Below are 13679 nucleotides of genomic sequence, written 5' to 3'. Positions count from 1 at the left end.
AGCCCTTTAAACTAAAAACGTGAAAAGGTCAATAGTAAAAGGTTAAAAAGTAAATAACTGAAGGTAAATGAGTTGAGACATACCCCTTTTTTGGCACTAGCTGGCTTTCTTTGTCCAATGGTAGATTTCCTAGGTTCAGCTTTAGCCATAGCAGTAGTTGGTGACATGCTTAAAGCAGCTTCTACGTTAGGTGCTCTCTGGTCAACATCACTGCCTTCATCTATAATATCAATTACTCACTCATTCATTCATTTGTTTGTTACAATATGCTTTGTGAAACTGAGAAATGTCACATTACATCACTATAGTGATTATACACGTGTCACTTTACTGCATGGTGTATTTTCATGGTATCTTATTAGAAAATGCAAATTACAAATGTGGAACAATAGAGTTCTAGAGCTGTAAGTCGGTTATCGTGCAAGAATTCAAGGTTGATTTCTAGCAATTTATTTGCTGGTTTTCCTGGTACTCTGCATTCTGACGAGGTGATGAAATTGGAACATTTTTACACCAGAGCAGCAAGTTTCTAAGGTAACGACGAAACGCAAAACTTGTCTATATTACCAAGTTAGCAGACGTGTATAAATAACAAACTTCATATAGCAAGAAAACAAAATATTGTTCAATCTTCTTGCACAGTTCTGGGCTACATACAATTAAGGCTTGAATCACCAAGATGAATGAGGATATTATAAGGATACACTCAGACAGTGCGTGGTCACATCAACCGCTCTGATACTCTCGCCGTCTATTAGGAATATTTTAAGGTATCCTTAAAACAACCTAATAACCTCACGGAGTCAGGTGAGATTACAATCACAATATAAATGTTTATAAAACCTGAATTTATAATACAACTAACAATTTACACATAGCAATTAATAATAATAATGCTTCATGCTATGACTACCATACTCGTCTGATTTAACGCTCAGGGTACTCAGCTCAAAAAATCATGTTTTTTTAGGGCCTGGGCACTTAGTCAAGTGAAAGTCACTTGAAAAATAATCCAAATGACAATTTTCTTACCCCATGTGCCAGATTAAAAGAATAGGTTTTTTTTTTGGGGGGGGGGATGAAATGAAATGTGTCATCATTGATTTAAAATTTTATAATCATTGTAGAAACAGAAATGTTCCAAACCTCCAAACCATTAGAATTTACAAAATTATTAGTGACAGTGGGAAAACGGTCAAAATCAAGCTTCATCATTATCTTTGTTTTTGATCATATGCCAACTCTTGATACAAAACAATTCCTGCCATGATTTTTTTCGACACGATTTGACCTACAATAATGTCCTCTGACCTGACAGGTTAAATATCAATCCGAATCGACCCCATTCACGATAGTCACAATAACCCTTAAAGGTCACACATCCTGGCATTTTTAAGGGTATGTTTTTCTTATAACAGCAATAACTTCCCATAGTAAACCTCATTAGTGTTCTTCCCAGCATGATATGACTGTAACCTAACAATATGCCCTGATTTACATAACGATGAATAGATTATTCAGTACAATAGTTATCATTAGCATAAGAATAACTTCTTGTTTAAGTACAGTAAAACCGAGATGCCCAGGAAGAACACTGCCTCAATATTTCTAAGTTTTTTTTTTTTAACTTCAATGACAACACAACTGTCAATTTATCCCCCTGAAAAATACTAGGCTGTATATAGGTGAAATATCAACAGATTATCAATCTATTCCCCTAAAAGTACCAGGATGTATGACCTATAGAGGTGAAATGTCAACATGGGTATATCATGCAATGCCCCCAACCATATCATGTCCACATCACCTTTAGAATCACAATATAGATTTACACACAAGCAGGATAATAAGGGCTGGATTGAAGCCACACAACCTCAACCACTGCAACAAAAAAACAGACCAACTTGGATTCTGATTCAAATTTGGATCTCTATTATTTACTACCTCCAATAACAAAGAACCCTAATTTTGGAGTCAGCTGACAGAATTTAAGTCAATATTCAGTTTTTATTTAAAAAATTTGGTTATTTTTTGTCTCAATCTACTAAAGAAAGTGCAGACTATAAATGGGACTATTTTTTGTATTTGTGATGAAAAGAGGGAACTGGTGGTGAAAAGTAGACTGGCACAGTCAGGGCGATTAATTTGTTTTTGTAGTTTAAATAAAAAAAAAAAATCGCGAAATGGAGGTGTTAGCGCGAAATCCCCTGTAACTGCGAAATCACCCCGACTGGTTTTTTCTGTTTTTTTTTTTTGGCCCTCTATCGACACTACAGGAACCTGTTGATTTTTCAACTGGTAATTATGGTAATGAGTGTTCTAAATGACAACCATCTAAGCCAATCACAACGTCTCTTCAACTGAACTCTGACCGAGAAGATTTTTTTTTTAATTCTACGACTAGTACGAGTTACTTTTTTACACACTGATGAATTAGAAACGACGACTACGACAAACTCGAATTTCAACGTGCCGCCATGTTGGGTCTGCAGTGTGACATTTACCATGTTGACCTCATTATGCACGTATTTCCGCGCCCACCTCGTTATAATATGTGCTCATGAATATTTAATAGCAATGAATTTCCTGCAGAATAAACCAGTCGGGGGTGATTTCGCGCTAACACCTCCATTTCGCAATTTTTTTTTTATTTTATTTAAACTACAGAAACAAATTAATCGCCCCGACTGCGCCAGTCTAGGTGAAAAGGTTAACTTGTGATTAGTTGCACTTACTGTAACTGTGAATTTGCTTTGTATACTTGGCCAGCAATTAGTAATATTGCTTTCAGGAAGTCAAGCATCGCATGCAACACAGTAATATTGTCAGCCAATTAAGCCTACGATATTTTCTGGCAATGTGTACAAAACAAATTCAGACACAGTAAGGTTTACTAACCACAAAATAAACATACAGGCCTTCAAATTTTGTACAGGTTATTAAAAGACCTTTCCTGAAATCAATACATGATGTAACACCTCTACTAAATTGTTTGAAGTGTTACAGTCCAGTGCCTAATTCACTGTTCAGTTTGTGAAATTAGCAGTACCTATGTTTTTAATACCAAATTTTGAATGCTGATTTTTTGGAAATTTTAATATACATTTATATCTCTGAAACTAAAGTTAAGAAAGTTCAACAAGCGAATATCATCACCAATCTAAATTTTTCTAAGAAAGGCTTTGGAAATTTTTTCTCACATTGCACCTACAATTTGATGGCAGTGATTTAATCTCACATAGTCTACAATCCAAGTAGGTCTGTTTGTTATCCCCACCCCCAGCTACCTGCCAACACCATACCAACCTTTTCCAGGGGAAAGATTTGCCGCTTTAGCAAGCCCATTGCCATTTTTTATTGCTATAGGACGAGACAAAGCAATACTACTACCATTATCTTCTAGTTCTTCGTTCTCTGGGATCATTGGCTGCACAGGCTGCTCCGGCTCTGTGTGCTCCTTCCAAAAATCAACTTCCTTTGCGACTGGTGACTGGCTACCTACTCCATCAATGTGCAACTGTAAAGTGCAGCAGTGAATAACAAGTCATTGTTACCGGTAGTCCCTGTTGCAATTATGGAAAATGTTATGCCAAAAATAAAGTTATATGGACCAAAAGCATAACATTTCCCCTAATTCCAACAAGACTATGCCATTTAATTGTCACTGTGTTGGCATTTGTGAAAACACAATTTCACTTTGTATTCCAGAACCCCAGATGACTGCTACAAAATTTCACTTTGTATTCCAGAACCCCAGATGACTACTACAAAATTTCACTTTGTATTCCAGAACCCCAGATGACTGCTACAAAATTTCACTTTGTATTCTAGAACCCCAGATGACTACTACAAAATTTCACTTTGTATTCCAGAACCCCAGATGACTACTACAAAATTTAGTTATAGTCACTGACAACAGGAATTTATGTAAATTTGTCTCACAAAATTAGAATGGTTTACAGTACATGTGCTACACATCTGAGACAGCCCTATATTGGTCTACAATACAAGTCTGCATATCATCAAAAAGTCATTTTACCAACAAACACGCCATATTCAATCAAAAACAAGTATGCAGTGTGTGTGCGGCAATGTGTAATCATTTTTTAAAGTGTAAAAAATAATTTTACAGAAAATACAGTAAACAGCTAGAATTTCCTGAGAAAATATTGAAATAATGTAGCAGTGAACACTTCACTTGGAGACTTGCACGAACGGAGACAATTATTTTCGCAAAATAGACCCAAAGATTTGTATTAGACCAACAAATATTGAAAATTTCCAACAAAGACGATTTACCGGAGGTAATTTAGTTTACAATAAATTTGTAGTCATCAATCACAGGGTTCTCCACGAGGGGTTTTTACAGGGCGCCGCGCCCTGTTATCTGAAATTGGCGCCCTGTTTAAATTGTCAGCGCCCTGTTATATTTCCTGTGTGCCCTGCATGGTTCCATACAAAGAATTGTTTACAAAACAGGCCAACACTCATTGTCTTCCGAAGATGATTCATCGTGCTCAGGGTAACTGGTTCATTGTTTTAAGGTGCAACTGTGAAAATTCCGGTTTGTTATCGTAGCAGGTCACCGTGAGGTGATAACACCACCAAACAAAAAGTTACAAGTTTTTTCAACACGATTAAAAATGAACATGTGGCCCAGAAAAGTGCATTACCGTACCCATATTTTTACTGCCAGGGTGATGTCAAATATATAAAATCATTATCGGTAAAACCATTCGTTAAACATAAGGTCTATGGTTAAAACCAAGTTCACGCCGTGGCTAGGTAGCGGCAACATCGTCACCGCCGAGTGGAACAAAGGCAGCAACCGGGCAGCTATGCACTTGCATGATCGGTAAACGACCAGCGCAGCCGACGTACCATCACAGACATTGCTGATCACCAAGAAGTCCACATGAATGCTTGCTTGAACATGTAAATGTTTACATTTAAATGTCACTATTTAAAGTTGAATTTTTTTTAAATCACGATTTAAAAATCCCGGTAAAACGGCCATGCTTTCAACTCAAACGGCCATGCATCATAAGTGGAAGAAATAAATTTACTTGTGTTCTTTTGGAACAAATATTCTGATTGGTTGTTTTTCGCGTCAATGCGTGGCTTTGGCCAATCAAAAGCATCGTTACATAGTATCAGGGTGCACACAGTAAAATGAACTGTTTCCGGGTCATAGCTGTTTTCAACGAAGCAGACATTAACAAACTTTCGATTCGAATGAAAATTATTCTTTTAAATATGTATTTTGTTTTTTTATACCTAATTCTATTATTTTTGATAGTAACTGTTAACTGCAGATCGAAAATCTTCTATTGTGTACATTTTATTTCGTTTGATCACCTTGGTTTTTGGTGCCATTCATGCAAGTTTTTTAATGAACCAATTACGAACGTTTGTGCGACATACATTTTATTTTGCTTCGTCCAAATAAATATAAATCATAAATATAAATTTTTGCTAATAATTAAAGCATGTATGTATCTATTTGGGAAAATAAATTAACAAACTTGTTACGTTTTTTTTCTGGACGCGATCATTACTTGTAAACAACTGATGTCGCCGCTTGAGGAATCGTGCAGCTAAAATCAGCTGATTGTACGTGCTGACGTTTACTTAATAATAGCTCTTCAAAATTCCTATTCATTTTGTAATAAATATATATTATGCATATGTAATAATATGTAGATTAATAGATTTTTTGGTTTCCATTTTTCAACATCCTTGCCAAGAATGTACATTACAAATGTGCCACGCCCACTTCACATTGGTGCGCCCTGTTTAATTTTCAAACCGTGGAGAACCCTGAATCAGTAGAGTGATACTAGTGGCTTTGAGTCAGTTAACAATAAGACTTGTATCTTTGCAAAACATGTTTATTTATGTCCTATCTGACACGCGCACAGTTTACATCATTCCATTATCACACTAGACAAGGGTACAGAAAACATTTAAAAATATTACAAAAACATGTGATTTTGATGTGTTTTAATATTTCTCAAACTAGATACACAAAAAAGAGAAGAATACTGAAAAAACTCTCAAATTTCACCTACTCTAAAAATTCTGCCACCTAAATATTTGCCGGGTGTTTGTAATTGATTGACCTACAAAATTACAAAATTTTGGCCTCGCCGGAGATTGCTCACTAATTTTTACTCCAAAAGTTTGTTTAGAGACGTGACTTTCCATGTTGACTCAGGAAAGTAAGTGTAATTTTGTTTGAAGTTTCATTTGAGGTGTAACTATGTATAATCCAACTTTTATATTTGTTAAATTTTTAACCCTACACATCACAATATCAGTCAAACAACATCGTCAAGTTTAACGCTAAAAGTTTTGCAAGCTGCAAGCAATCTTGCTAACCGACTGTCTGAATAAATCAGACCTGCTACAAATCATACTAACCAACTTACCTGTGCACCATATTTTCTCATAGCATCGTTTCCCAGCTTTTTAAGTTTATCTTTGTATAACTGTGCAGCTCGGCTGTGGTACTTTGCATTGGTATCATTCGTATTACAACCATGTTGACGGAAAAATCCAATCTAGTAAACAATGCATTTACTCAGTCATAATTCAGTAAGAATTATTTGAAAATTTACAATACATGTATTCAAATGACAACATACCGTAACTGATTGTCTTAAGTTGTCTATTTTACAATTAAAGTTGCCTTGCCACTTTGTATTATCTGCAGAACACCTCCAACTGACTATTGTGATCACAATGAAAAATGATTAAATCAGTTACTATGGCAAAAAATCCTGAAATATTTCAATACTGAGCATGTTTTCACAGACTGTGATAAAGGGTGGTGATCGCCACGCTGCATATGCAACATTTGTGTTGATAAACTTTGATTTTCCCACAATCCAATGCGTTATTCTAATGAAAATCAGAAGTATGAGGTTTGATCTGGGCGTGACTTGCACTAATTACCGCGGTGACTCCTTCGATATCTTTCAATCAGCTAAAAAAATATCTAATTAAAGCTTGGTAATGCCTCAGTTTGTACTCTATCTGTGCAACAGTGAAAGTCGCCATCTTTATTTAAACGAGACCCATACATCTTGCGTATGCGTGGCGAGACGACTACCGCCCTTTGATCACCATATCAAACAATTGTTATCATTGTAAGCCTTTAAATTTGATTTCAGGATTCCGTTAGAAAAGATTTCACAAACTGTTCAAATCCAAGGATCTTATGTTACTTACAAGGGTCAGTAACAGGTTTTCTACATAATATACAAAGTGTGAATGCAAATTTTAACAAATTACACAACTTTGGCACTCAAAGTAAAATACTTACAGCATTGGCATTGCCACCCACTTGCATTGCCCGTAATTGAGGCCATGTCCATGATGTATCTAATTGTGTGGATCTAAAAATATAAAGAAAACAAATTTTTTAACCCAAGACCCTGCGTTTCTGGCCTGTAATATTAGTGAGGAACCTTTTGGAACAACAAACATTTTGGAACAACAAAGGTTCTATTTGTAATAAAGATACAGAAAATTCATGTATATAATATATTCTAAATATCTCTGCCATAAATCCCTGCTATTTATAACATTTTTAGAGTTTTTATCAGTAGTCCCATGCTTCTGTCGTCTCCATATCACAGGTACAGTAGGATACATGTGAGTTTGATTTAATCTTTATTTAACTTGCTCTTTCAAAAACTAGCTTGCTGTTTACTGTAAAATACTTTTTTTTAGCTGGAGCTAATTTTCGCTGAAAACATTTTTTGGTAGTTATGTATGGAGTTTATTTTTACTGATTTCTGACAAGTCGAATGTAAAATATAGGAAAAAAAGGTATATTCGCTGGATTTTATTTTCAGTGAATCATTCCTTCAGCGAAAATTAAGAAAGATAATTCCAAGTGAAAAAGTATTTTACAGTAATTAAAGAAACCATGTTTATTAATTAAATTTACAGCAATGTCTTTCTAATTTTGGGACAACTTGACATTGTACTAGTATGTCCAAAACAAGATTTGAAGTCTCTCAGTTTGATGTACGATAGATGCATTGAGGCTGCATAACAAGTTAGGATGAATTGAAAACATCTTTACACTTTAACTAATGAAAAAAATACCAATTTAGACTTTGATAAAAAGTCCACTGGTTACCATGGTTTCCCCGAAGTTTGTCCATAAATTCAAGCTTACAACACTTTGACAATTTACATTTTAATTAAAATAAATGTTGCGTCTTGTGTTTTGTTATTAAAAATCACTGTCACTCACTTGTTGACATTATAATTAATTGCACTGTCACTTGTACATCAATTTTAAACTACTCTGAAAAGATTTCAAGTCGGTATTTTCTCTATTAATAGTGCATCTCATTATAATATGCCTTATTTTGATCATACATCTGCACTCTTGTTCATATATTCTACAATTTTTCTGGAAAAGAGACCTAATTGTGAAGTCAAACATTGACAGTACAGTAGCCATACAGATGTGCAAGTGTTACACAGCTTGTACTATACTAATGCTTGAATTCACAAAACTACTGATAATGCTCTTTGTAGAAGATAGGCCTGTTTATGGTCAATACAATTAATATTTTAATGGTCCTGCATACAATAAAATAATAAATTTTTGGTTATGTGCACTTCTATTGGTGATACATTTGTAAATAGACCAAATACTGTATTTGTAGTACTTCCTGGTGTGTATATGACAGGCAAAGGTTTAAGGGTCGTTGTCTCCTATTGTTTATTACACTTCAGACTTTTTTTCTGTTTCCAGCTACCTCCACTGCTATCTTTAATTTCATAAATTTGTTACCACCGACTGATATCCACTGATGTGATTCAATCACTTCATTTGTTTTTATTAGCTGTGTGTAATTATGACATTAAATGGTCTAATAAATGGAAAGATTATGGTATTTTATTCATACTAATGGGACTAGAGCAATTAACATGCCTGTCAGAGTTTATAAAATTACCTGCAAGTCAAAATATGAGTAGCCAAAATAATCCGAGAGACATCTTGAAATCTCATCAATTCAAGATATTTCTTTTACGAATGACAACATTCCTTAATGGCAAATTTGTTTTGGTTGGCTGGCAGTAACACTGATGTCAAAGTCTTTTAAGTTGTGTTGTCCTTACCTGATGAAAGAGACATGTACTCCTAGGGATCTATGGGTAGCAGAGCAGTCAATGCACAGAAACACACCATAGGTAACACTGGCCCAGGTAGGATTCTTAGCACGGCAGTCAAAACATATCTGCAGACAGAGCAAAATAACAAGTTATGAAGACATGCAATAACCAGATCACATGATTAAAGACTAACAGGAAGATGAGAAATGTGAATTTTACTTTTTCACTTTCCAAAACAGTCATCAAAGTTTAACACAACCAGCCAAAATATTGCGAGTTGGCCATCTTGGACAATGTGTTCAATGTGCAACAATATGGTATTATAAATGGCAACTGTCAATACCAGATTCACTGAACCACATTATATATCTTATATTCCTATTCTATCCATGTATCTTAATAGTATAAAAGTCAAGGCATGTAATAATCCAAAGCAACTACTATAATTACTATTAATAGTGCATTAATAACAGAGCTGTGGCTATGATCAAAGTAAGTCGTATTTGAATCATTCATGATATTATTGTTATTCCTATTGAAGACGTACTTCTAAAAGACCAAATACAATATATTAATAGTAATTCTGCAATTCTTACAGATGCATTTAGAAACGATACAATCAGTTTACGACTTCATTGTACATGGCTATTTGACGATGTGCATCATTGTCCCCTCAGGCAAGTCAGATTTTGTTGCAATCTTAAGTCACAATGGAATTCAGAAAATCAAGTTGAGTCACCTTTGTGACAGCTGATGGGGTTTTTCTGATAGGACGACTACATTCCTTGGTTTTTATACTTATTTTGTTTATTAAAAGTGAATCTCATACATGTATTACCAAATTACTAATTTCCTAAATAGAGTAGAATGTTTTTGAGGATCACTGTAAAACGGGTTCAAGAAATCGCCCAAGGCGTTTTTCGGCAGTTTTCTTTCAAGTTTTTTTTTTTATATTTTGGCGACATTTCAATCATTCTTGACGCTTAAAAATAGAATCTAATTTAAGAGTTACCGTAGTCATAGATGCCTGTTCTAGAGTATGATGTTTAGTGTGACTAGGGTGAATGGGTAAGCTTCGTTTCGACAATGAGCCGTTATCACTGTAACAACGTTAAAATATTCTTCAAATGTTTATCTTTGAAAAAAATCATGCCCTTTTCCCATCAAAATCCAAGCCAAATAGATCATACTACAACATTGCCAATTTTCTTCTGTGTTGCGTTCAATAACATTAACATATTTAAATGAGCTAGGGTAATTTGAACGCGTTGGCAGCATCCTGCATTTTGATTGGTTATTTAGCATTTTGACCTATCAGGTCAAAGAACACAGTCTCAGGTCAAAGAACACTGTCCCAGGTCAAAGAACACTGTCCCAGGTCAAAACATGGCGTATGTTCTCCAGCATCGAGCGTTTAATATGCGACCACAATCATTCACTTATGATGAAACTCAGTTGAAATTTAGTTGCATTTCATAACAATTAAATGCAGCATGACCGGATTGCACCACCACGATCATTTTCTACTAAGCAATTGCATTTGTGTTCTTTTTTATTTGAAACTTTTTAGAATTTACTCTTCTGTTACTTATAAATGTCAGTCAGTGCCGCTTTATATCACTGATGTGTGTTTTTTTTATTAATATACATGTACAAATGCAGTGTTAAAATTAAATGAATTACTATACGGTTGTGGACATGTTTTTGAACAATTTTCGACAAGATTTAGGATTTGCAAAATACTTTTGCTTGAAATTAATTTTCGCTATTTTCGCTGAAGGAACAATTAAATGAAAATAAAATCCTGCAAATATACATTTTTTCCTATATTTTACATTCAACTCGTCAAAAATCAGTGAAAATAAATTCCATACAAAACACCAGAAAAGTGTTTTCAGCTAAAATAAAGTAAATTTGTGATGTATATAAAACAATGCATGTCTATTTTACACCAACACATGTTTTGAACAAGCCTTGTACATGAATATCTTCTGACTCTTTAACAAAGCCATTCATTATCAGAATTTAATTTATTTGCTAGATTTTCTTTATTATTTTGTATATATGAAATGAATTGTAAAATAAAAAATCAAAGAAAGCTTAGAAAGAACTCCCGTGTGCTGAGAGTTTTGGAGACACATTAAAAATTAATTCAAAATTACTTGAACTTGAGATGTTGATGGAAACGCAGAAAATTAATTATGCAAATAAGGTAACGAACAGATTTAAGTGTAAAACTAATAAGGTCTGCACAATGTACCAAGTTTCATTGAAATGTGATTAGAACCAAAAAAATATTAATTATTATGCTAATTAGAGAATTAATATGAACAGATTTTAACCCAAAATTAATCAGGCTGTCTATTGTCCTAGACCATTTATGTACCAAGTTTTATTCAAATGTGATGATCAATACTTGAGATATACAGTATTAATTAATTATGTTAATAAGGTGATTAAGAAGCATAAATATTTACCAAAAACTAATATGGTGTATAGTCCTAGGTTCATTGAAATGTGACAGGTACTCTTGAAAAGTTTCGTTGAAATTCAATGAGTGGTTTTTAGACATCAGTGCAACAGCCATAGAACAGCAAAAAATTAACTAATTATACAAATTAGGTAATTAATAGGAACAATTATTTATCCCAAAATTAATCAGGTCTCTGCATAGTCCTAGAATATCTATGTCGCAAGTCTCATTGAAATGTGATGATTAGTACTTGAGATATCAGGTGATAAGCTGAAAATTAACTAATTATGCTAATAAGGTGATTAATATGCACAAATATTTACCCAAAACTAATTAGGTCTCTGCACAGTCCTCAAGTAACTATGTACCAAGTTTCATTGAAACGTGATCATTATTACTCAAAATATCAAAACCTGAAAATTAATTAATTATGCAAATTAGGTAATTAATATGTACTGATATTACCCTAAAAACTATCAGGTCTGTGCAGTGTCATATGACATCTATGTACCAAGTTTTATTGAAATGTTATGATTAGTACTTGAGATATCAATGGAAAAGCTGAAAATCGATTAATCATTATGTAAATTAGGTAATTAATAATATTAACAGATTTTTACCCAAAACTAATCAAATCTGTGCATTAGTTCAGAGCATCCATGTGTCAAGTTTCATTAAAATCCAATGAGTGGTTCTTCAAAAATCAGTGGAACAGTCATAGAACAGCTTAAAATCAGTTAATTATCATGCAAATTAGGTAATTAATATTCATAGATTTTTACCCAAAACTAATCAAACACGCATATTGGTTCAGAACATCCATGTGCCAAGTTTCATCAAAATCCATTTAGTGGTTCTTCAAATATCAGTCGACCAGTCATGGAACAGCTTGAAATCAGTTAATTATCATTCAAATTAGGTAATTAATATTCATAGATTTTTACCCAAAACTAATCAAATCTGCACACTAGTTCAGAGCATCCATGTGCCAAGTTTCATCAAAATCCAATGAGTGGTTTTTCAGATATCAGTGGAACAGTCTTGGAACAGCTAAAAATCAGCTAATTATCATGCAAATTAGGTAATTAATATTCATAGATTTTTACCAAAACCTAATCAGCTCTGCGCATTATCCCAGAGCATCTATGTACCAAGTTTCACCAAAATTTGATTAGCGGTTCTTGAGATAACGGTGGAACAAAAAAAGTGACATACATACATACATACAGACATACATACAGACAGGGTAACTGCAAGGACTCCCTTTTGTGCTTCGCACACAGGAGTCAAAAATGTTCTTCCTATTCAGAGAAAATTTGATTCAGTATATATTTCACTAACAAATTACCAGTTTTAGCACTACTGATTTTTTTGTATCTAGGCCAGGTTACATGTACATGTACATGCAGAAAATGCAGTTAAATTAAGAAATTGTCATGGTTCAATGACCTTTTTTTTATCAGTAAAATCCAGTAAATTTAATTTTAGGATTAGAATATAGGAGCATGCAGGAGCTGACAATCAGGAGGTCACCAGAGCACTGCCTAGAATCCAACATTTGAGTCTGTTCAAATACATGAATTTTCTTTACACTGTAAATTAGTTCAATGTGGCTGCCATTAGAAGACTGAAGTTCAATTCCCATAGAAGGAAACATGTACACAATATAAAAACCCACCATGTACATGCATGTGTACTAATGTGAAAAAAAATGTTCCATAGCAAATCTGAGAAATGGATAAACGATAAATGTTTTAAAAGAATGATTTTTGGTATTTTTTGGAAACAGGATTGCCCAGTCACTGTCAGTAAAAAGTATATAAAATAAAAACATAAATCGATATGCATAGGTAGACCATCATGAATCGTCTTTGTACTAACTTTGTACAAAATCAGTCAAGACAGATCTGAGAATTCATGTTGGGCGAACAAAGTGCAAACTGATGGGATGGATGGAAGCCAAAAGTTAAACAAATGTCCAAAAAAGACTATAAATTACCATATACATTGTACATAAAAATGACAAAAGTTGGTGTTCATAAATACTTAAAATTACAAGAGTTTA

General features: G+C 33.9%; 1 protein-coding gene across 4 annotated transcripts in view; it reads right to left on the bottom strand.

The window, feature by feature from the left end:
• The window catches only part of LOC100373141 (ADP-ribosylation factor GTPase-activating protein 2-like), a 29564-nt gene that overhangs the window by 12856 nt on the left and 3029 nt on the right, over window positions 1-13679 (bottom strand). For 3 of the 4 annotated variants that reach the window (XM_006823494.3, XM_085506366.1, XM_085506368.1), the window contains exons 2-6: window positions 9148-9266; window positions 7328-7400; window positions 6432-6563; window positions 3307-3517; window positions 84-220 (exon numbers count right to left, since the gene is read on the bottom strand). In XM_006823494.3, coding sequence (XP_006823557.2) covers window positions 84-220; window positions 3307-3517; window positions 6432-6563; window positions 7328-7400; window positions 9148-9266 — 672 coding nt within the window. The remainder of the gene's footprint in view (window positions 1-83; window positions 221-3306; window positions 3518-6431; window positions 6564-7327; window positions 7401-9147; window positions 9267-13679) is intronic. The other variant, XM_085506367.1, reaches the window with a different exon arrangement.

This window comes from Saccoglossus kowalevskii, chromosome 12 (assembly GCF_978046115.1).
Source record: "Saccoglossus kowalevskii chromosome 12, keSacKowa6.1, whole genome shotgun sequence".
Taxonomy (NCBI): Eukaryota; Metazoa; Hemichordata; class Enteropneusta; family Harrimaniidae; genus Saccoglossus; species Saccoglossus kowalevskii.
This window is presented reverse-complemented; position numbering and strand designations above follow the sequence as displayed.